Here is an 18,668-nt window from a genome sequence, read left to right on the forward strand (position 1 = left end):
TTGCCTAAAAACCTTTCCCTTTATAGTGAGTAGGGAGGCGGGGCCCAACTGTGTAGATCCTTAGCCCATTTAACTAAAAATATTAATTTAATTTTCCCTTGGCAGAAAACCACAGGTGATTTATGTTAAAATTTGAAATTAACAAAGCTCATTCCGAGTGTGCGCTGTAATGTAATTGGGCAATCCTATTTTGCCTGTTAACCTCAACTTTTTTAGGAAGAAGGGCCTGTTTGTCAGTAAACTAGAATTAAAAAAACATCCCAATTTTGTTTTTGTCCAGGTTCACCAACACAGGCATTTAAGTGGAGGGAGGCGGTCTTAAATCCAAAATTCTAAAATCATTCATATTGCTCTGTCCGACTTCCCAACACAGACCAAAGTGAGTGGGGGGTCTGAACAACAAACTGTTGAATCACCTTGTGTGTATTTCAAAGCAAAATTGTGGGTGAAATAATAATTGGCATAGGCATATGCACAAATCTGTAAATTAAACTGCTAACAATTTTAAGCGTGCAGGAAAATAGAAATTGTGTATAAAATTGATTTTGTTCATTGACCAGTTTGATTATTTCTTGAAGTAAAATCTGTAGAAAGTAAAGAATTGAGATTTGCGTTTTTCGCAACCAACTGGTGTGATTTGTGTAACAAGAAGTTTAATTGTGAGCCACGAAAAAGGTGGCGTGTGCCGTTTTAGCGTGATCTTGATTTTGTATCATTGAAAAAAAATCAAATCTATTTCCTGTACACCGTCCTGGTTCTTGGCTCATTGGTAGCTCAGGGGGAGGGATCTAATGGGTATTAGATGAATCAGAAATTGGGCAGAACAAAGAAATGACTTTAAACAGTTTATTGTGCGACACCTAGATTGGGGAGGGAAGGAACTCCCTGTGTTGAGGGTGGCCACTCAATAAACCGTTACATGACCATTGCCCTGTGTGGCAACTGTTCCCCCATGGCCCACCACTGCACAAGAGTGACTGTACTGTGAGGTGTGTCATTGGACCTGCGCATAGACAAATGCTGGTGACTGTGGACACACAAGCAAAATTTGCCAAAGGGAGATGTCAAGCTGTTGGCCCTGCGTGCTTCCGCCGGGAATGGCAACGCCTATGAACACCAATGTAGAATAGCAGAGCATTCTCACCACTAGTGTGGCAGGACCACACTACAACAGCAAGAACGGTTAATGAAATCCCAAAATGTCAGGTGCCCTTCTGAGGGCTTGGTCCACAGTTATGTATAGAGATGTGGGATTCAAACCATAAATCTGCTGTGATCCCAAATTCGATTCCTGAGGTGCAATTCCTATGCCCGATGAGACATAGCTGGGCATAATCCTTCTGTTCTGGACCCCATTGGTTGGTCTACAGAAGTATAATAGCCTCCCCGGTACAGCAGGGATTGTGGGAGTTGGAGGTTTTAATGAGCGAGAGGTGGCGAATTGGTCCATCAGTGTGGAGGTGGGAGAGCCGAGCAAGGTGTGTGAGCAGATTAAGAGATGGTGAACAGAAGTGGTGACAGGGGAAATTGAGGTGAGAAGGAATGGAGGAGAGGGACAAGAGATGGTTGAGCAGAACAAGGGGAGCAGAAGGAAGAGAAAAGAGTACAATGATGGATCAGCGAGGTGGGGAGAGGGATTGTAAAGTAGGTAGGAGGTCAATTGGGGGAGGCAGAGGAAGTTAACAGGGTAGGTGGAGACTTTGCGAGATGAAGAGGACTTGAGTTGAGCGGAGGAAAGGGATAACACCACTAAGAGAAGAGGTGGAGGGAAAGGGAAGACGAATTGTAGTGAGAGGGAGGAGGAGGCAAAAGAAAAGTGAAGCGGGGAGGAACAGAATGGCATTATGTTGTGATGGTGTTGATGAGGAAAAAAGGGGAGTAAGACACCTGAAGAGGAGGGAAGAGCAAGAGAGGCCAGGAGAAGGAGGAGTTGCCAAAGACTGGAGTCATCAGCCTGGTAGGATGCTCCCAACCCAGTGTTGGCAGTGACTTTGGCCAGGTCTGTTAACTGCATCAGGCGGGTCTGAGATTGGCTATCCTTGGTCCCAGAATGGTCTAGTTTAATGTCACAATCTAAGGGCCCCATGAGCCTGAAGTGCTTCAACGTTTTCAATGGTGATATGCTGACAAGTGAACTGAAAGAGCAACGATCCGGCAAAGCAAAGAAAAATGTTTCCGGCACCTAAAATCCCAAACACAAGAGTGGCATTGTTTTGACCGCTGGTTGACAGAGCACAGGGAAAGTGAGGGAAGTACTTACCCAGAGTCCTTTAAAAAAAGCAGACTTTGCTCACTATTGCTTTCTTTGAATTTATTTCCAGTCTACCTTAATCCCCTGGCACTTTTACTTTGTGAAACAAGCCCTTTTGAACTTGACATTCTGGGCTCTCAGTTCTGTTGATTTTCTTGACTGTTACATCTGGGCATTTTATTGTGTAATGTTTGGACCCAAACCTCACTTCCTAGCCAGAGACACCTTGGGTCCACCACCTCCCCTCCACTGTCCACTCATGACCACCCATCCCATACCCCCAAAGATACACTGATTAGGGATGCCTGGTCAAACCTAGGCCCCTCCCTGCCCATGCTCTGGACATTGCAGACTTTATCACTACTCATGATCTCGATTTCCTCGCCATATCAGAGAAATGGCTACACGCAGCCTCTGGACCATTACTTTCCCTCGCCATACCCACTGACTACTCAATCATTAGATGGAACCGCAACACCAATCAATAGAGAGGCGGCAGAGTCGCCTGTATCCATAAAAACTCACTTGGCCTCAGAGCGATGCCTAATCAACAGATTCCCTCAGTTGAGCTACTCTCAGTCAAACTTCCCATTTCACCTCACCCTACACCTAATCTACAGACCAACCGGTCCCGTCGCCACCTTCGCGGATGACATTACATCCCTACTATTGGCTAAATCTAAGACCAAATCGCAAATTATCTTACTGGGGGACTTTAACTTGGGTTTCCATGACTCCAACTACCCTAATGCGGCTGACATCGCTAATTCTTTAACGGACCTGTCCTTCATTCACCACATCCAAGAACCTACCCATATTAAGGGGAGGACACTCGACTGGCTAGTCGACTCTAATTGTAACATCAACCTACAGACCAACTCACCTTGCGCCTGGTCAGACCATCATACTATCACCTTCAACATAAAAACTAACCAATGCCCGAAACAGGTTACTGCTCCCGCTTTGCATACTAGATACAAAAGGGACATAACAAGTGATAAACTACTTCCACTTATCCTTCCCACTCTGAACAAAGTTTCCCAATCATGCACTGACCCCACTGTACTTTGTTACTTACAACCATACTATGCTCCCAGCAATGAACTCCATTGCCCCAATCAAACTCAGGAAATCTAAACCACGTGCACATCTCAACTCCTGGTTTACGCCCCACCTGAGAGTGCTGCGAAAAGAAAAACGAAATGCTGAAACCCAATGGAAAAGTAATCCGTCTGATGTCCACAAGGACAGCCTCATCATAGCATCTCTCAACTATAAAGAGGCTATCTTCTAAGCTAAAAAAAAAATATCTACAACAAGCGTATCACACAAGCAGACTCCAATACTAACGAGCTGTTCAACATCTTGAAAGAACTTGAATCCAGGCAACGCCCCTTGACTCCGGCACTAAAGTTAATACATGGTGTTCGAACATACAAAAGCTCTTCTGGATAAAATTGCCACACTCCAATCCAAAATCAAAGCTAAGCAAAACTGCCTGCAGACAGACCAGCTACTGAACCGCCCCACTAGCGTAAACACCCGGGCCACTCTCAACCATAAACCATTCATTTTCTCTCCACTTACCATCGCTGAAGTTGAAAGCATCATTAATAACCTCAAACCGTCTAATTGTCAAGGTGATACTTGCCCTGACCCTATTATTAAGGAGGACTCACATGATCCAGCCCCATTCATTACCGCCTTTATAAACTTGTCCTTCAAAACAGGCATAGTCCCGGATAACCAGAAGGACACCTGGGTCATCCCCCCCTCTCAAAGACCCTCCCTCGATCCGAGCATACCAACAAATTACAGGCCCATCACCACGGTCCCTTTTATGCTTAAAATACTGGACCGAGCTGCTTATCTGCAGATCCAGGATTACCTGGAAGTCAGCAAACTCCTTGGCCTTAGGCAATCTGGGTTCCAGCTGAGGCATGGGACTGAAACCGCCCTCATCGACCTAAACACTCAGCTTGAGGTGCTGAAAGACAATGGGGAAACTGGGCTTGCTACTCTTACTAGATCTCTCAGCAGCCTTTGATTTGGTCAACCATCATATTCTCTGTCAACACCTTAAAGCAGCTGCCCACCTTTCTGATTCTGCCACCTCATGGATTAGATCCTTCCTACTTAACAGAACTATGCGGGTATTCTCCCCATTAGTATCTGCCGAGCCCTCTACCATTCACTGGGGCGTCCCCCCATAGGATCTTGCGTGTCACTGACAGTTTATAACGTGTTCACCAAACCACTCTGATGTTCTTGACTATCTGGGTGTCACTTACACCAATTAGGCTGATGACACCCAGATACTCATCACTATCACTGGTGATTATACAGCGGACACTAAATCCCTGAACAATGTTTATATGGTCATTCAGGCACGGATGGCTCAACACAAACTTTGCCTCAATGATAAGATGGAACTCCTTATTTTGGCATCCCACCAACGTCTTAACAAACTTTACCCTTCCTTCAAGTCGTTCACCCTTGACGACAACGCTATCGAGGTCTCCAAGGACACCAAAACCTTAGGAATCTACCATGACTCTACACTATCTCTGTCTAGACAAACGAATGCTGATGGCTCAGCATCTGTCTATACATGCAAACTCCTCACAGCTTGCATTCCCTTCTTGACTACTGCCAACTGCACTACCCTGGCTAGAACACTCATTATGTCTAAGATTGACTATTGTAGCGCCCCTTATCTAGGGACTAAATAAACTGCAAGTAACACAGAATAATGCTATTAGGGCGGCCCTCAACATTCCTAGAAATCGGCATATATCTGACCATAGACACAATTTACGTTGGCTCACGGTAGCGCAAAGAATCTCCCTGAAAACGCTTGCCCTCACTCACAAGTGTCTGGCTAACCAGGCCCCTACCTATTTGGTCAACCGACTTACACCACACGCCTCCACCGACCCCTGAGAGCTGCCCAAGCCCATAGCCTCTCCCTCCTCAGATTCAATCTTCAAAAAGCATGCGGGTTGAATTTCCCTGTCCTAGCCCCCAAATTGTGGAATACCTTGCCTAATTCTGTTAGAGCAGAGCCCTCCTTTCAATCCTTCAAGAGTAAAACCAAACTGTGGCTCGTGGCTCAAGACATTTGAGATACCTCTGTCTCTGCTCCTGACGCTGCCCTTGTTCTGCATGTACTGTGACCGCATCATTGTGTTTTACTTGTATGTTTTTCTGTAACCTTGACTGTACTTGGACCATTCACTAATTTATTGAACCTTCGCGTTATATATCATGCCTGTACATACCACAGTGTATATTTACCTGTTCTCTGTCTGTAAATTGTCTGTCTGTAACCTAAGATATGCGCCCAGATGCTTTTGGTCCAGGCGCGCTATACAAATAAACACAATACAAATACAAACTGCGTCTCTCCAGAGCCTGCAATGGTACGTTTATTTGACTGGCATCATGGTTATACTAAATGAGGGAGTTTAGTTTATTTGAACTTGCCTTCAAAGAACCTGGAGAGGTAGGACAATGTTAATGATCCTGTTGCGGGACTTCCTCCACTTCTTCTCCTCCTCCCTAAGCAACTCTTTCTCTCTGTTCTGGAGAGTCTTGTCCTCCTCACCTTCCTCCTGGCCTCCTGTGCTGAAACATCAGTGCATGCCGTCCTAGGAGCTCCATAGCCTCCCTGTCTGAGGTATTCACTGCATCTGAAGTGATTGAACCTGATTTTTTTCCGAGTTTACTTAGTGCATTCTGTACACTAAATTGCTTTAAGGAGCTAGAGCAAAACAATAGAACTCCTGAGTTTTCTGCTTCTTGCCTCCCATGCCTGTAGCTGCTGCACGTCACAACCTTTGTGTGCCGTGAGCCGGCTGTGACCTGCCTTAAAGGGTTACATCTTACTTTCTGCATGCTGCCATGGTCTACTCTTTGTAGGTTTTCTGAAGGAGGTTTTTCATCGTTATGTCTCGGGAATGTAGCTCACGGGCAACGTGCTCGCCTTGGAAGCAAGACGACTCGGAGCAACACAGGAGCGATATCCCGGTCCATGCTTAGAAACCTCTGGGTATTAAGTGTGTTATAAATAACCAATTATTACAATTATGAATCCTTTTCTTCTCTGCCACCTCCTGGAGCTCTGACAGAACCGGCACCATGGCCAGGTACCCCTACAAAGTAAACTTGATACAGTGTGAAGAGAAAGAGGAGATTAAATATTAATGCTCAGTCACACCATCATTGTATTGGCAAGTACTGCTGTGCAGAACACAGTGCATCAGAGGCAACAACCGCAGTCTTCAGCACATAGAAACCACCTGACTTAATGCAGATTACCAGCTAGAGGGGAGCGGAGTGTAGTCTTGTGGAGCATTCCGCTCCTATTTGGTGGACTTTTTCTTCACAGGCGTAACGTGGAGCGCTTTGATGGTGGACCGCTTTACAAAGACTTTATCCACATAGCAGGGGAAGCCTGGTGCTGGTGGCGAAGAGTGGTGGGAAAGCAGCCCACCTGTGTACGTTAACCCATCTAATGTCAGTCCAAAAGTGCATGCACCCGAACATATTTGAGCAAGTGCATATCCTGCAGGAAGACGGAACATGCCCTTTATAACAGGATACTAAATGGTCAGAAGGTTGTGGGATGGGAGTCCAGAAAGAATGGAGGTGCAGTGCAGGGGTGGTTTGGGGGCATAAAGAGCTGGAGAAGAGGGGAATACTGGTGAGAAACTGCAGAGTAGTGAATATAAAGTTGGAGGAAGGGAGAAGAGGTTGGAGAGGCGGAAGGAAGGAAAAGGAGGAGCAGGAGGAGGTGGTGGCGATTGTAGAGGACGTATCAGTGGGGCAGGAGGAAATGAAGGAGACTGAGGGGAAAGGTTAAGAAGCTAAAGAACCAGAGAAGAGAGGAATATAATGGACAGGAGTTGGAGGGAGACCAGAGCAGTAAAGAGTTGAAGAGGCACATATCCAGTAGGCTGGAGAAACAACACAGTGGAGAGCAGGGGAGATGAGTATTCCAAGGAAAACTCAGAAAAGAAGGGGCAGAAGACCAGGACTGTTGCACACATAAGGGAACAGAGTGGAGGTGGGGAGGAGGAGCAAGCACATGGCGAGGCATGAAGGATGTGTCCCAAGATAGTGAGGATCTAAATGCTAGGAGCAGAGAAGGACTGTGAAGCTTTTCCCCAGGTACGAGACTGTCCTGAATAGTTGAAGAGAAGATCTTGTTCCCAGGGTACCGACCCGTCCATGTGGATTACCCTTGGTAAGGCCTGGGCTTAATGGCTCCTAGACTCTGTTCGGTCACTACCAAAATTGTACAGGCTTCCCACGAGGTCAGGGTATTTGGCAGAGTAGGAAAAGACTATATACAGAACCAAGAAAGAACACTTGATGCCCCATGCCTCCTCGGCTATTAGAGACTGTGAGTATTGCTATGAGGAAACCCCGGATTGAAAGACTGTTATACTGATGCCAGGGACTTTTTACCTTATTGGAACCCTGGGCGAAGCATGGCTACCATTTTTGTTTCAAGTTGTCCCCAGCCTGTGTTCAACCAAATAAGGCCACTTCTGTATTATTCCCACTCTTTTGTGTGTTCCTTTCAATGATTCTTGCTCAATTTTATGAAATGTAGTTGCGGATACAGGCCTTCATTATATGATTTCACAAGTTTGCAAATGATAGTACTGATTCACTGTTATAATGTGAACCATATAGATTTGATCTATTCTCATGTGATATAGTATTTAATGTAATAAGTTGGTTTATCTCAAATGAACATAGACACACATACTAATTTGAAGTATATATTGTAATATTTACTTTATTTCTGCTTCTAGCCCTAAATGTCGTTATGAGTACAAGCGTTATGAAACCCCCAGTAGGTACTACTGCTATTGCGGAAAAGTGGAAGATCCGCCGTTGGACCCGTGGCTTGTACCTCACTCATGTGGCCAAGTGTGTGAGAAAGAATTTAAGCCTCCATGTGGGCATAAGTGCCTCCTGCTGTGCCACCCAGGTAATCATGTATGTTGTAATATTCAGACAGTTAATGGGGAGTGCAGATGTATTAAACACATTTTAAGGGGAAGTCAGGATTTATAAATGGAGAATTGAATGCTGAGAATCAGTGTGTATATGTATTTGAATTATGTCTTAAGCTCTTGGTCCAATCCCCTTTCCTTCAAGCCTCTGAGATATCAGGGTCCTCTTGTGTTGGGAATACTGCTCTGCCCTAGCTTCTCAAATCTATACTCTTATCTGAGGACCTCACGTCTGTCTTAGCCACAGCATTTGGGTTATCCTCCCTAGTTGACTTATACAGCTAAAGGCATTTCCTTCCCTTTATCTTGGGTTTAATCTCAGGCTATGCTATAATGCCTTGTTTTGTATTTATATTTGTATTTATATAGCACCTTCCCCAATGTGCTGATGGTCACCTACTTGCTCCTCCTCCTCAAGCCAAGCCGTTTCCTGTTTCTTTCTCTCTGTTAGGGGAATTTTCCTAAAGTCCACTTGAGGTAAGACTCTATAAAATTATTCCATGGTATACAGGTCCTGACTCTTAGTAGACGTCTGTACGAAGTCGCACACTCTCATGGATTACAGATAAACGGTAATAGCATTCAGATAATAAAGTCACAGCAGACATGTCTGTGGGAAGGAAAAGGAGGGTTATTCAAACTTTAGCAACAATTCACTTGATAGTAACGTTTTTCAAGACTTCTAATGCTTTGCAAGTCCAATCCCTAACTATCCATATGTCAGTCTAGGAGTGGAACAAAGGTCTTATGTAGCAGCTGTAATGGTAAAGTGCTTCAGGTTACTTTAGTCACTCAAATAGAATTGCTTAGCAAGATAACACAAGTTATAGGGACTCTGCAAAGGACAAGCTGTAAGGCCTGGGCTGGAGGTACGGTTGGACCCCCAAACACTGTGTAAAACACTCCAGTCACACTTGTGAGGTACATTTACCAACCCAGCAGAATTCCCCTCCATCACCAAGCTGCAATTCATCAGTACCAGCAGACTGGCTGCACTGGCTCCTTTGAGCACCATTGCCTCGCATTAAAACTGTGTTTTGCAGCTACAAAAATGATGGCTGCGCTGTCTTTGCCAAGCACACATGGGGCGAGATGGAACATGGAACACCCTGAGAATGGCTGCCAGTGTTTTCCTTATGTGCACCAAAGAAAAGAATTGAAAAGCACTGCTGCTTTGCCACTAGCTCAAAATTTCCCCTTGGGAAAATAGGAAATATTTTACATTTAAAATCACTGCGCTCTGATGCTCTTTTCCACCGTTTTCAACAGTGCAGTTTGTTTCAGTGAGACCCATCAATGTCCTGCCATATTCAGGTGGTGCTTCAGAAAAAGGGGGCATTTCTTATCGAATGACAGGCTGTGCCAGGCAAGATCTGTGAAATAGCAAAGAAAACTCACTTCAAACTGTACGCAAAACGCTTTCCTTTTTGCAACAAAATGACACAGATAAACCCTTGATGAGAAGCTCTCTCTCTTTTTGCTCATGTCGGTTTCATTGGACCCTTGCTTTGAACAGATTTCTGTGCATGAGAAATTGACTAGGGCTGCAAATAATGTTTAGGATCTAGATGTAAGAGAAAAGCGCATTGTGAAGTGACAGCCAAGGAATATTAACCACGTGTAAAAATTGTTGCTTTTTGCAAACAAAAAAATGTCTGTTTGAAAGTAAATGTTGAATTAAGGCCCTGTCCTTGCATAGAAAGGTGAGGGGGGGGGTTGTGTTGAAACATATATAGGATATTTAATTCCAACAGACTTGCTTCTGGTTCAGGAAAAAAACAAATAAATAAATCTACTATGAAACCTGCAAAACAGGTTTTTTTTCAGGCACTGGCTTCAAAGGACATGGCTTCCTGGGAACAGGATGTGGCTCCCTTCAAGTGGACAGCCCCTGAGGCATCTGAATAGGAAAGGGTGGTAGATGTAACACCCTTATCAGACTCTCTGGCAGTGCTCCAGCTTGATACAATGGATTCTGGTACACATAGGTGTGACCTGTTAGCAACACCTCTGCCCAACTTAAACTGGGGAGCTTCAAAGGCAACTTCAGAGCCACATTTGATTCAGACTGGCTAAAGCCTGACATTTGCTGGGGGTTGGAAGTATTTCCTTTTATGGGAGACAGAAGCTAACCCATCTAGGGCAAAAGACTGTTCGGAATGAATAAACTTTAAGACTTTTATCTCTGCAAACGGAAGATGCAGAAATGCGACAGTTTAACAGTTTAACTGTAATTTTGGTGGCATTAACACAAAACATTGTTCATTCCCCTAGCATATGGGGGATGCAAACGGCAGAATAGGGTAAATCATGGGGAAAGTATCCATGGTGTAATTTTGGAAATCAATGCAAACATGCTCTATGATCATATGTACACATGTACAAAGTTGTTGAATTGTAGGTGAAATATTACCTACAATAGTACCAAAAATTGCGAAAGATTAGGATGAAACAATGTCGTACAGACCTGGGAGTTGGAATGTTATGCTGTATGTGGAATATGTCATTTACCTATGTGATTTGCAAAAGTGCCACAACTGTAAAAATGTACGATTTATGTCATAACTGATTTTTGGCAAAAAAGACTGTGGCATGGCTCTGTATCTCATAAAAACACAACCCCATAAAACTGAGTCCCCGCCTTCAGTCCAATCTGCTTCTAGGGCGTAGGCGACAACATAGGCTGACCTATCCGATTCTTAGGGATAGGTCTAGCTTAGTTCTGCCCCACAACAAATCCTGTGATGTCACCCGCCTTATAAAAGGTGGAGGCTCACAGAGACAAAGGACACACACTCTTCTGAATTTTCCAGCTCCTGCATATCCAGACATTCCATATTCATCCTGCAGAGTTCCAGATTCCACTGCCAGAGCATAGCTGACACTATCCAGGCAGTACCACTGATCCAAAAAGAAACCCCACTGAAAATCCCAATAACTCGGGGAGAAAGGGGGAAAAGCTGTGGTACCCTTTTTGAGAGTATCCTGTGACCAGACCGGCTTCTTGCCCCACTACCTGCATGCCAGCTATACCCTCGCTATCCAATGACCAGACAGGCCCAGCTGTTTTCTTTAGGAGAGCCCACCGTTGTGCCGTGACCAGATTTTCAGTCCAGAAACCCGGTCAGCTGACCCAAATCCCAAACTCAAGTGCTGATTGTGTAACCCCATCCCATAGCGACACATAGCGTAGCCCATCCTGATACCTTGTCTTTGTTCCACCTTCTAAGTAATCCCATCAATACCCTGATAACTTGTTTAGAACTGTCAGAATTCTCTCTGCATCCTGCCCTTGATTTGCTAGTGTTAGTGCCATTCATCCACTCATTTCTGCCATTTGGAAGTCCCTAGTATTATATTTTGATTAAATAAATTCTCCATAAAAAGAGGCACACTGCGTGAAGGGTTACAACTGCAGCGTAACCTTTCTATTCACGGGTGGCTTTTCTCTTTTCTAGCCACTAAAGTCTAGTTTAAGTGAAACTTTCCCTCTCCTTTCCAAACTGATTTTCTCTGTCAACTGCTTTTATTTTTAAAACCGAATTTAATTTCCCAGTGAAAATCTCATCCCGTCATTAATTTAGTCACTCTTTCACTTGCATATTATCCCTGTGATGTGCATCTGTCATTCAGCATAAAAACCACATTCCGATTCTGTCTTATTTCACCCGTTTTTTAAACCGTTTTGACATTTAAACCTGTGAAAGTAAGAAAGTGCAATTTCTATGCGTGTGGTTTGGCTGCACTGTGTTGTCACTTCAAAGTTGATTTTTGAACAGAATGCCCATTGTTGGTACCTTGCCTTGTAGTTGCTAGTGTTCTTACATCCCTGATACTGTTCTAACTCATATTTACCTCATTCATTTAACCGCACATTTAAATTAAATATTTAGAAATTCCGAGTGCTATTTTTTATGCAATTGCAAAGGTTTTAAAATCCGATTCTGCCTCCCATTTCGTGGGGGAAGGTCGGATTTTAATTTTGTGTGCTGCCTAGTATACGTGACCCCTTGCTTCCCCTTTCTATCCACGCACAATTCGATTAATAGGGGCTTAAAGGAGTAATGCAGGGGGAAATCTCAACTGGGTTCTATCTACCCGAACAGTAAAATTGCTTCCATTCTTTTGTGCTTTGGATGTTATAGTAGAAGGTCAAATTAAGTGTATTCTATCATTATACAGTGTAATTATCACCCCATTGGTGATTGCTGCCCAATATTTCATTTGTGTGATTTTATTTGAATTTAAAATAAATAAATATTGTATTACCACCCACCGGTCTGGTTCATGGTCCATTGTGACTCAGGGTATTTGTAAAAGGGGGTGTGAAACGGGTTGGGTGCCAGCTCAATCCGAATTCTAGGAAATAAAGCAAAAGTATTCTAATTGTGCGCTGCCCTATTGTAATCCTTCACACTGGAGCGACTTTTCGGCTTAAGGTAAGTTCTACCGTTAGACCCACAGTACCTTAGGTTAGAAGAAGAAACATAGCTGGATTCTCTCCTGTGCAGCAGTGATGGACCCAGTCTCCTGATTCCTCAGTCTGGTGATGAAAAGAAGGACTGTGAATGGGATGTCACAGCAGCAGTCGCGAGAGAGGACCCTTGCCATGGATTTCTTCGGTCTCCCACGTCGTCGGCGGGTTTTGACGCCTTTTAATTAGCTCCAACAAAGGACAGTTATCGGCCAGTTGATCTTCTTCAATTCTGTAGTCCTGCACTCTAGTGAGGGGACTTATGAGTGGGATTGTGCCTCTTAAGGTCCAACTGGAGCGCAACAAAGTTCTGGGCAGATTAGTCCAGGCAAAGACGTTGCATTGCAAATGAGTCAGAGGTCCCCTGGTATTTGTGGTATTCAGCCCTGGAAGGTCACAGCAGCTTTGGGATGGCTCGAGTTGCAGTTCGTCTTTGGGCTGGTTGGTCCCAGTAGCTAAAAGGAAGAGCTTATCCTCTTCAGAGCTCCTCTGTCGATAAAATAACGGGATTAGGATAGCAGTGTTCGCTTCACGATTACTGGCAGGATCTTCAGGCCTCTCTGGTAGTCTTCAGCTTCAGACATTCTGTTCCAGTGGTAGACTTGCAATCTGCCTCAGAAACCTCACCTTTTATTCGGATTTCCCATTCACTCCTTTGCAAACTCTCCCAGCAGTTTACAGAAAGGGGCGGGTGGCTGTCCGATCAGGACAGCCAATCCCCCCCAGTGGGAACTGGTTCCATTCAGGCACTCTGACAAAGGACAGAGGAGTGTTAACCTCCTCTCCTGCTTCTTGCCTTTACAGACACACTGGAGCCTAGGCTGGGACACCCAAGGGTTCCTGCCAAAGGCAAAACTCACACAAAAACCTCCCACTCCCAGAATGGTAGAAGAAGGGCTAACAATGGATAACCACATGAGAAATGGCGTAAAAAGAAAGGAGCCACCATGTTCGAACATAGGTGACTCCATTGTGCACAACTGAGACTGTGAATACAGTCTGCTGTAGAAAATCGCACAAAAGTTGGTAGAACACGTCCACTCCCACCAACCATAACTGTAGGTTTGTCACTGTGACTAGAAAGTCACAGGAGCAGAGAGAAGGGGGGATACTAGGTGTTAGGGAGAATTTTCATTTCTGTGCCAATTCCCTTCAACCTTGGAGACCCCCAGCTTTTTTGCTGGACTTGGGGCTTGTGATTTTTTCCTCCTGAGTGAGTGGGACCTTTTTCTCACTCTCATGTATTTTTTCTGAATAGGATTCTTGTGTTTTACTGTTCATGGAGTCTGACAAACTCCATAGGCATCTGCTTTTTGCATGGTGACACACAGCACCTTTGGTGCAGAGCCACTAAGAAGTCCCTTGGACTTCTCTGAATGTTTAATTACATTTTCTTGGGTGAACTACCGTTCCCAAGAATAGTAAGATGATACTTGTCTTACTTACCTTTCTCTTTGTGAGACCAGCACATACCACCCTAACGTACTTTAAAAGGCTGGTGGCAGTGGCTTACACTATAGGCTATAGTGCTCTGAATGCAGTCAACAAGACTGAGGCCCATCCTTTACCAAGGACAGATGCACCAGTGAATAAACTTTGCTCTGCCAAGTTCCTCAGTACATTTGACTTGACCTAAGGCTATTGGCAAATAGCAGTGACAGACCATGCCAAGGAGAAAACTGCATTTTCCACCCAAGGGGGCTTTTCGATCCCCGGGTCCGCACTTAAAAAACCTCTCGGTATTAGGCGCGTTATAAATGACCTATCATATCATATCATACCAGTTTAGGGTTATGCCTTTTGGACTAAAGAATGCACCTGCTACATTCCATAGGATAGTGAACCAGGTTCTTAACGGGTTAGAGGACATCTGCATGGCATACTTGGATGACATTGCAGCGATCAGCCCCTCTTGGGAAGGCTGTCTTCATCACCTTGGATCTGTTATGCAGGCTCTTGAACAAGCCCATCTGACAATAAAGGTAAGTAAATGTCAAATTGGTCAGAGCAAAGAGGTCTACCTTGGTCATGAGGTAGGAGGTGGTGAGATTAGGCCCTTGCGTAGCAAAGTACAGGCTGTATAAGACTGGGCCACCCCCACTACTCGAACCCAAGACAGAGCCTTTCTAGGACTCACTGGGTACTACAGGAACTTTATAGAGAACTATGCGACCATAGCTTCTCCCTTGAATGTCATCCCCTCTCCAAAATTCCCCAAGAAGGTCAAATGGAATGAGGAGTATGCCAATGCATTTGAAGAGCTGAAACAAGCTCTCTGCAAAACTCCAGTCCTGAGAGCCCCTGCTTATAGCCAATCCTTCATAGTACAGACATATGCTTTCAATACAGGGATAGGTGCAGTCTTGAGTCAACTGGATGAGCAAGGCAGAAAGCACCCTATTTGCTTCATCAGCAGAAAGCTGAAGAACTGAGAAATAAGGTGGGCAACCATAGAGCGTGAGTGTTTTGCCATTGTATGGTCATTGAAGAGGTTTAGGCCATACTTGTATGGTTGTATGTTTGTACTTCCCTTATTCAAATTGACCACCAACCCTTGAGATGGTTAATGCAAATGAAGAGTAAACATGCTAAATTGTTATCAGCCTCCAGGGGTTTGATTTCACCATAGAGCATAGGTCTGGATACAATTACCATTATGCTGATGTCTCCAGACAGTATGCCTGACTGGAATAGGAGATTCATCCAGGAGTGGATTAAATCCTACTGTGCCTTAGTCTGAGTGGGCCGAGTGTTAGGGAGAATTTTCATTTCTGTGCTAACTTCCCTCAACCTTAGAGACCCCCAGCTCTTTTGCTGGACTTAGGGCTTGTGATACTTTCCTCCTGAGTGAGTGGGACCTTTTTCTCACTTTCTCATGTATTTTTCCTGACTAGGATTTTTGTGTTTTACTGTTTATGGAGTCCATAGGCATCTGATTTGTGCATGGCGACACACAGAACCTTGGGTGCAGTGCCACTAAGCAGTACCTTGGACTTTTCGGAATGTTTAATTTCATTTTCTTGGGTGAACTACCTTTCCCAAGAATAGTAAGATGATCCCTGTCTTACTTACCTTTCTCTTTGTGGGACCAGCACACATCACCATAGGTGGAGTGCTGGGGGGTTACTTGGTAATTCCCTATCCCACTGTCACACTAACATATTTTAAATGGCTTGTGGCAGTGGTTTACTTTTTACTGCCAGTGTGTATTTTTACCGCAAACTGAATCCTCCGCTGCAGTACAGCACCCACTTGTTCCCCTTTTGCCTCTTTTATAGCGCACATTAGTGGCCTTGTGTATGTGCTGTAGGCAAAGACCCATGCTCTGCTGTAATTAGACAACCCCAAGAACTGTTGCATTTCCCTCACTGTCGTTGGCTGGTGTGTTTTGCGTATTGTCTCTGCTCTCTTTGGGGCAATCTGTCAGCTATCATTGGATATCATCTGTCCAATGTACAGCACCTGCTTCTGGCAATACTGTAGTTTGGCCTGCTCCACTTTGTACCATTTGACAGCTAACACTGTCAGCGTGTGCATGCAGTCCCTCCTTCACTGATCTTCTGTCTCACTGCAAATCAAAATGTCGTCTGCATAATGTGGAACGGTGCTTTCTGTCTGTATGTTACTTAGATCCATCTGTTTCACTGTTAAAGATAGATGGTGACTCGCAATACCCTTGTGGCAAACAAGTATGTTTCCACTTGGGTGCGTGGCTTGATGGCTGCGTGAGGGGACGCATCTCTCCGGGGCTCCCGCAGATCCTCTACCGATCCTTGGAATTAAGGAAGAATGCGGGCGATATGGCAGATTGGCGGCACACTCAGAGATGCATGAAGGTTCAGGGCACACACCGTGTGCAATGCGAGGCTGATTGACAGTGATTAAGGGAAGCTGCGGCCGAAAGGAATAAGTCAAGCGCCCGAAACTGTGGGCTACCAAAATGGTGGCGGCACACAAAGGGTCATAAACTGACCGGGACATCAGTGCGGATAAAGATGGCTGGCACTGTGGGGGCATCCGCTGCGGCTTTGCTGCATAAACACACCCCACTAGCGAATGACCAGCGCTGAGCCCGGCTGGAAGAGGCTGGTCGGACTGAAGAGAAAAGCACTGACTCTGGAAGATACAGCCGAAAGGTAAAGGACCCCGGACTTCACCGCCGGGGACACACAGTGGAAGGAGGTGACGAACTTCACGAGCTGAGTTGGAGGCAGCCCTGGATGTATGCACCCCGGATTGCGGACCCCCCCGCTGGGACAAAGCTGAGGGGGCTGCATGAGCAGTGGAGCACTGGCCCTGGTCGAGGTGCGGCAGCAGTGAGAAGCCGGTGTCCGGAGGCAGCGCTCGCCGGAGTGCCACAGGCGGCGAGCGCTTTGAAGGCACAGCAGCTGCGGCGATGCCTGCCGGGTGCTGCTAGCGGGATGCTCAGTTGTGGAGGGCTCGTGGAGGGTGTGAGCCAGGCGGGCCGTACAAGTCAGGGGTGTCAGCCCCTGTGAAGGCAGACACTACGGAGCAGTGCCCCGACTGAAGCGCACCGACGTGAGGTGCAGAAAGAACGAAAGGGATAGCTTCCCCAAATGTAGCGGCTCTCGGAGACACAAGGCAGTGAAATGAAGCGGCGGAGGTGACTCCGGGAAGGGGGGGGGCGCCGCACGGGATTCCCCTCGCTCGGGGCTGAGGCTGGATTGCTGGAGGCGTGACTCTGTGGGGGGACCCTCTGGGAAGAGAAAGCTTTTTGGGAAAATAAAAATAAAAAAGGAGAAAAAGAGATGAAACTAAATTGAGACCAACAATAGTAAGAATAAAGACACTGCATCCCAGGAGCTGTGCGCATGGTGCACAACACACATAAGCTGCCTGCATGGGAGCGAGCCCGAGGAGGCCCCACTACCTATGAGTGGGGCGAGATAGCGCTAATACAGACACTGGGCAGCACAATGAAGCCCGAGACATGGCGGTGAGCCTGAAGGCTGCGAGACCCAGACGGACCCCAGCGCAGTAAGGGGTAGGAAGAGCAGAATCTTCCAGCCACCAGAGGCCAGCTGAATGGGAACAAGTGGGCGCACATACGTGGGAGGACACAGCCCATTCCTAGCGTGCAGCGGGCAGCAGGGGAGGTCCCCCAACGGGGTTACCAAGCCCTAGCCTCCGAAACAGTACTACACCAAGTAGACCCTCGCAGTAGAGGCGGCTGCACCAACACACACGCGGGCGATACGGCATAATGTCGAGCAAAACAGTAAGACCGAAGAGCAAGCAGCCCACGTTGGAGGCTTGTGCAATGACATCAACCGGGGCGGAGGCAGCCCGAAGCAAGGACAAAACCACCACTGGGACGAAGGAGGCCCCAGGCACTATCCAGGAGGTGCTGGCGGCAATTGCGGACCTTAAAGTCGCCTGGGAGACCAAACTGGGCCTGGCTATGAACGAACTGAAAGTGGCATTAGATCTGGAGCGGTCCAGGAGGATGTGAATTTGCTTAGACAAGACGTGAGATCGCTTGCAGAGCGCACTGGAAACCTGGAGAAGGATATGGCCCCAAACACAGCAGACTGCGCCACCCACAGATCGGAAATACATGCCCTGGTGCAGCGAGTGGGCAACTTGGAGAATAGAGCGGAGGAAGCGGAAGGACATGCTAGACGCATCAACATCCGTATAGTTGGCCTGCCGGAAGGAATGGAAGGGGGCGAACCCAACAGAATTTGTGGAAACCATGTTGCTGCAGGAGATAACTGGGGGGGGGCCCTAACCCAGGGGTTTGCGGTGGAAAGAGCGCACAGGGCTTTGACAGGAAGACCGCCCCCAGGGGCCTCTCCCAGGCCAGTGATTGCTAAAATTCTGAATTACCGAGATCGGGAAAAGATACTTGAATTCTTCCGGAAGGGCGGGACGATTGAGAGGGGGCCCGCCA

The 18,668-nt window shown here is 46.2% G+C and overlaps 1 protein-coding gene across 3 annotated transcripts in view; it reads left to right on the forward strand.

Annotated features, from left to right (window-relative positions):
- The window catches only part of NFXL1 (nuclear transcription factor, X-box binding like 1), a 1,058,117-nt gene that overhangs the window by 135,755 nt on the left and 903,694 nt on the right, over positions 1 to 18,668 (forward strand). For all 3 annotated transcript variants that reach the window (XR_011282282.1, XM_069631709.1, XM_069631710.1), the window contains exon 6: positions 8,077 to 8,255. Coding sequence is in view for 2 of the 3 variants with exons in the window: in XM_069631709.1 (XP_069487810.1) it covers positions 8,077 to 8,255 (179 nt within the window). In the remaining variant the exon portion in view is untranslated. The remainder of the gene's footprint in view (positions 1 to 8,076; positions 8,256 to 18,668) is intronic.

Source organism: Ambystoma mexicanum, chromosome 6q (assembly GCF_040938575.1).
Source record: "Ambystoma mexicanum isolate Mex_15411 chromosome 6q, UKY_AmexF1_1, whole genome shotgun sequence".
In the NCBI taxonomy this organism is placed as follows: Eukaryota; Metazoa; Chordata; class Amphibia; order Caudata; family Ambystomatidae; genus Ambystoma; species Ambystoma mexicanum.